Source organism: Mesitornis unicolor, unplaced genomic scaffold (genome assembly GCF_000695765.1).
Source record: "Mesitornis unicolor isolate BGI_N332 unplaced genomic scaffold, ASM69576v1 scaffold34908, whole genome shotgun sequence".
In the NCBI taxonomy this organism is placed as follows: domain Eukaryota; kingdom Metazoa; phylum Chordata; class Aves; order Mesitornithiformes; family Mesitornithidae; genus Mesitornis; species Mesitornis unicolor.
The window spans coordinates 1-6,238 of NW_010201773.1; the positions used below are offsets into that span (position 1 = coordinate 1).

Genomic DNA, 6,238 nt, shown 5'->3' on the forward strand with positions numbered 1-6,238 from the left:
AGCCCCAGCTCCTTCAGCACCGCGTTGGCCGTCACTGGCTCTGGCACTGCCATCTTCGTGGCCAAAAAAAAACAACCAACAAAAACAAACAAACAACCCCCCAAAAAAACCTACAAAAACAAAAAACCCAACCCCCCCCCCCCCCCAAACAAAAAAAAACCACCACTTTTTTAAGATCATCCCCTTGCTAAATAGAATTGTAACCAAGTGTGGCAGCCTGTGTCATTGCTAAAATAATCTGAGGGTAGCAGACTAATTTATTTTACTATAATCCAGTAAAGTAATAGAGAAATCAGTGTTTGCAGAATTGCTCGTTTTAAATGCTGTGAGTGACTTTCAGCATCTTCCCAGTAGCTTAAATATGGGAAATGGTTAGTTTAAAATGTACAGAAAAATGTCATCAGAAAACAATTTGAGCTGAGTGTGTAAGCACATGTTGCGTGTTTTAATTTCTTTGAGGTGGGCTACTTTTATTACAGTTTATTACCTACTCCTGTTTCTTTTCAGTGTGGAAACTGAAGGAGGGATCTTTGTGTAAATTAGCTGTCTAAAAGTCAGCTGTCTAAGATACCTATATCAGATCTTTTTGTAGCCATCATACAAAGGCAGATACTCCTAAAGTGTACAGTTCCTTTCCAATCTCTAGACTTCTAAGTCTTAAACAGCTGCAGTGAATTGAGAGCAATCGTATCCTCAGTGATTTGTCCAGCTGGACGTTAGTCAAAATTTCACTTTAAAAAAATCTTGCTTCCTAGTCCTGCTACTTCTGAGATCATGAAAAGATGATGGTTTTATTCAGTTTCTCTTCCTATTTGCTGTAAACCAGATTTTTTTTCAGTACTTGGTGATTGTCTGTCTTAGTTTTTCTATCACTGTAGTTTCTGCATGTCCATTTTGATCTTAGAAATAAATATTACTGTAAATCTTGTCCTAAGACAAAAAGCACTCTGAAAATACTTTGTTGCTTTGGAAAATCTTATGCAAAGTGCCTTTCTTAAAAGGTTGTTTTTACTTTGATATGGAAGATGTTCTTGAAAACATGTTTTGGTGTGTGATTTTGGGGTTTTTTTTATTTCAGGATATGAAATACAGGGAGGACTTAAGGCATCTGAGTGTTTGCAGTGTTGATCCTCCTGGCTGTACAGATATTGATGATGCATTACATTGTAGAGAAGTAGAAAATGGGAATATAGAGGTATTGTTTAGTTATTATTATTTTGTTAATCAAGCCAGTAATTTATTAATTTACTTCTTCCTTTCTTTTACAAAAAGTGTGGTAGTGGTAATAGTAAATTACATCAGCAATGCTCCAGATCTGTTGTAAAATAAATTAATGTTTTTTGCAGAAATGCAAGATGGTAATAAAGACAGGCGGTTGATTTGCATTACATTAGTGTCAGAAGTGGGAATTCAGTGTTGTCGAAATTCAACCTGTTTTCATTTGGCATAGGAAATTAACTTATAATTTATTTACTGCTTTAGCTAAGTGTAAACATGAATGTCTACAGCTAGGATAAGGCACTATCAGTAGAAAAAGTGAAGCTACTGCTGTAATGCCTAAGGAATGATTATCTTAATTAGAAAAAAACAAATTCAAAATATAGACTTGACACCAGCTCTTGACCCCCTTATATCTGATTTAGTCACGTTTTCTTAATTATAAATTTCATAGTAATTGTAACAGCAGAGTGTGCCAGAATTGAAGGTCTAGCAAACAGAAAAACAAAACCAAATTTGCAGTGACCCTTGAAGAAAGTTAGAGAGGTTATTTGAGCTCCCAGACAAGAGGAGTTGCATTGGTAATGAGTATAACTTCACACAAAATGTACACGTGCCCTTATTTTGCATGATTGCTGCAACTATTCATTTTTCTAATATCATTATATGATAGGTTTTAACTATTCCTGTAACTAAATATAGGAGCTGCTGAAGGGTACTGGGAATGAGTAAATTGGGTTGCAAATAAAATATTGAAAAAGTTTCTTTCATGTTGAGAACTGTTCCTGTTTCGTAAGATGCATAACGTGATGCCTGTTTTTTAGGTTGGTGTACACATTGCAGATGTCAGTCATTTTATTCGCCCGGGAAATGCTTTGGATGAGGAGTCAGCGAGAAGAGGCACAACAGTGTATCTATGTGAAAAAGTAATCGTTTTCTATATAAAAAGCTTTTTCAACAATTAAGTAGTTGAATTTTTCATTGCTTTCCTCTTAACTCTTTGCAGTAGAGATATTATCTCTAAAGTAAGAGGAAAAAAAAAGAGAGTAGACACCTTTGGTCAGCACTTAATTTGCCTAAGACTATCAAAATAAAGGTGCTTTCTGTCGCTCAGCCTGTACAGCAAGAGGGAAAAATAGGTGGTTTTTTTCTTTTTATTTTTTTTCTTTTAATCCATTATCTGAAGAATACCCATTTCAGCTCCTGTTTGAAGCGTTAATAATATATAATTCTGAAACTGGACTTCTATTTTAATATTGATTTGGAATTGCAGATTTGGTCTGGTTTTGTCTTTTCCATTGTTTTTTCCTGCAGTAGCTAAGCTTCTATTGCTACCTATAATTTGTATCTATAATTTGTATCCATTTTAAATGCACTTAGTAAAGTGATAATTAAATTGGAGCTTGGAATTAATTTCCTCTAAAGTAGCTTACTTTTCTTTCAGAAATAGGAGTTTTCTTAGGAAAAAAAATTGCGTTATTTTAGTATATTAAAAATCAAGAAATTAAAGTACATACTTATAACTAGTCATTATTTTTATGCTTTACTTTACAGAGGATCGATATGGTTCCAGAGTTACTTAGTTCCAATTTATGTTCCTTGAGATCTAATGTGGACAGGTATGTGTATATGGTCCATTTGATCCTGATGGGGAAACTCCAGATGTTTATATGTGGATTTTAACGGATTTTCCCCCTTCTCTCTTTCATAGGCTCGCATTTTCATGTATATGGGAGATGAACCATAAGGCTGAAATTCTAAAAACCAGATTTACGAAGAGTATTATTAATTCCAAGGTTAGTCACATAAATATTATTATTTCTGAAAAAAGCTGGAGACGGTTTTAGAAAAACAGTAGTCAACAGACTTGATAGTGAAGTTTTCTTCTTTCTGTTTATTGATTTATATTTTCTTAAAATTAGAAAATTATGCTTAAATTCTAAAAATAAAATGTTTGATTCTGCCCTGTTCTTTTAAGGCTGTAAAGTGTTTTTGTGTGATTACTTTGTTACAATACTTAATTTTAAAAGTGTAAATGTATTGATACGTATATTGAACAAGGTTGGTATATACCAGCCAGTCATTATTTTCAGTTAAATTCAGTGGTCTTTATAGATGTTTGTTTTATTTCTGAAAATTAGACCTCTAATGTATAAAATAGATCTGTGATCAGCATTCAAAAAAGCAACTGTAAATGCCTGGTATTTCCTAACATCTTACCTAGGTCTGTCCTGTTTTGTCCATTACTCTTTGAGACTGACCTTCATTTTGGTGTGGAATGTTAAGCTTTCTATAGTCATGAACCAACTTTGACAGCAAACTGCCATTTCTGCAAGACAGGACTGTTTTTCTTTTCAGTATTCAGTTGCATATAAAGATGTCTTCTTTTTAACCTCTTCAAGGCTTCCCTTACATATGCCGAAGCACAGATGAGAATTGATTCAGCAGCTATGAATGATGATATTACTACCAGCCTACGTGGACTAAACAAATTAGCAAAAATTCTGAAGAAGAAAAGAATTGATAATGGGTAAACTGCACTGTTATCCTGTTTTCTTTCTTCCTGGTTTGGTTTGATTTTGTTTTTTTCTTTTCTGGCTGTTTTTTGTTGTCAAACTGTATAATGGTCCTCTGTTTTCCAGTGAAAATCTGTTGAAAGAGAAGCATTTTGCCATTTTAGTTTGCATTAAAATATCTATTTTTATTTCCCCAAAAATACAACCTGAGGATGTTAACTTTTCTTTCACAAGATTAATCAGTATGGATCTCTTGCAGTCTTGACAAAAACACAATCAGAGTAGTAGCATTTGAAATTTTAGAGGCCAATATTGATGTGTGTCAGCATCGTAATTTTGGCTAATCTGAGCATCCACAACTGTATTTTTAATTTCTGCTAATTTTAAAATTTCTGCTAATTGTAAATTACAGATAATTGGGTATATGCCTGCAACTCAGCTACTGTTTCTGGTTTACTGTAATTCGTTAATAGCACTTCCTGTCTTTCAGAGCCTTGACACTTTCCTCACCAGAAGTTCGTTTCCACATGGACAGTGAAACTCATGATCCTATTGATCTGCAGACTAAGGAGCTGAAGTATGCATTCTATTTTTCTCAATTAGTGAGTTCAGGGCAAAGATGGAATTGAAGGCATGTTTAAGTAGCAACATTTACTTAATAGTGTACAAAGTTATATAGTAGTGCTGGGCAATCATAGGGTTATAGAATGGTTTGTGTTGGAAGGGACCTTCAGAGATCACCTAGCCCGGAACCCCTGCCATGGGCAGGGACACCTCCCACTAGATCAGATTGCTCAAGGCCCCGTCCGGCCTGACCTTGAACACTTCCAGTGGTGAGGCATCCATAACTTCCGTGGGAAAGCTGATTCTAGAAGAGAGAATTTTTCTGTATTTCTCTGTGCTGTTTGTGAAGCAAGTTTGAATCTGTTACAATTCATATATGAACTTAAGTCTTCACTACTGATTTCATTGAAGCACTAAGGTCCAAACTCTCTACATCCCATTGGCTTCTCTGTGATGCTCTTCTACTGGTATTAACAAAAGAGAGAAAGTAGAACTTGGAGTTACAAATTACTGAAACCTTAAGAACAACGGAGCAGTTATTGCATGTGTGCAGAGTGATGCAGACAGTCTCACTGAGGAGTTATCAAAATTCAGCTACTGATTCAGGTTCTGACGCTAGATACTTTCTTTCATACTACCACTTCATTTTTGTGCCAAAATCTGCACTTAGTTTTGTATACCATCACAACTTCAAACGTCATCTGCAGAATATCTAGACAGTACTCTTAAAAAGAAGTCAAAACGCTTACCTGTTGGGGGTTTTGCGACATTTTAAAGAGCATTTTTCTTTAGCATAACTTTATTTTAGAGTATTTTAGCTTTTTTCCATCTGACTCGTTATTTGAAACTTAGTAAATAATTGTTAATGTTTTCAGTCTTAAGTGCTTGCCTATTGTATAAATGTACAAACCCACTAGGTACTATTCACAGAATCACAGAATCTTAGAAGTTGGAAGGGACCTCGAAAGATCATCCAGTCCAACCCCCCTGCCACAGCAGGATCACCTAGATCAGGCCGCACAGGAACACATCCAGGCAGGTTTTGAATGTCTCCAGAGAAGGAGACTCCACAACCTCTCTGGGCAGCCTGGTCCAGTGCTCTGTAACCCTTACAGTAAAAAGGTTTTTCCTTATGTTCAGATTGAACCTCCTATGCTCCAACTTGCACCCATTGCCCCTTGTCCTGTCATTGGACATCACAGAGAAGAGCCTGGCTCCTTCCTCCTGACACTCGCCCTTTACAAATTTATAAACATTGAGGTCACCCCTCAGTCTCCTCTTTTCCAAGCTAAAGAGACCCAGCTCCCTCAGCCACTCCTCATAAGAGAGATGCTCCACTCCCTCCATCATCTCTGTGGCTCTGCGCTAGACTCTTTGAAGCAATTAATTATTATTTATTTAATACTGTGTTACTGTGTACTGTATTTAATAATTTGTTATTTAATACTGTGAGGATGGTAGAATGTTTCTTCAGTAGGCACGCAAAGTAAATATATAATTTAATGCTTTTCTAACAGTACAAAATATTTTATGTTGATAGAGAAACAAATTCCATGGTTGAAGAGTTCATGTTGCTTGCCAATGTGTCTGTAGCACAAAAAATTTACGATGAGTTCCCGGAGTTTGCCTTGCTCAGGAAACATCCTGCTCCTCCCCCATCCAATTATGACATCCTTGTGAAGGCAGCAAAATCACAGGCAAGTTTTTACCAAGCTAATTAAGTGAATTAATTACAAAAAGCTGTGTTTTCTCTCTGATTGGCCACTACTGAGGAATAAGGGTTGGAAAGCAGTACTTTGAAAGTGTAGCAGCTACGCTTTGAAATTGCTGGTATTTGTAGCAAGATATTTGTACCTCTAGATGAAAGGAGGACTCTTGGCCTTTTTAAAAACACTCTTTAAGACTTCTGCATCATGACTCTTGTGTGCTGTAAATGTTTC

The 6,238-nt window shown here is 35.9% G+C and overlaps 1 protein-coding gene across 1 annotated transcript; it reads left to right on the forward strand.

Annotated features, from left to right (window-relative positions):
- Window positions 1–1,078: 1,078 nt before the first annotated feature.
- On the forward strand, window positions 1,079–5,995 carry LOC104545148 (exosome complex exonuclease RRP44-like; the record flags this gene model as incomplete). Its single annotated transcript, XM_010190208.1, has 7 exons — window positions 1,079–1,195; window positions 2,043–2,144; window positions 2,773–2,837; window positions 2,930–3,014; window positions 3,621–3,748; window positions 4,225–4,311; window positions 5,839–5,995. Coding segments are annotated over 7 exons (741 nt in total), but the record flags the coding sequence as incomplete, so codon positions are not given.
- Window positions 5,996–6,238: the final 243 nt, after the last annotated feature.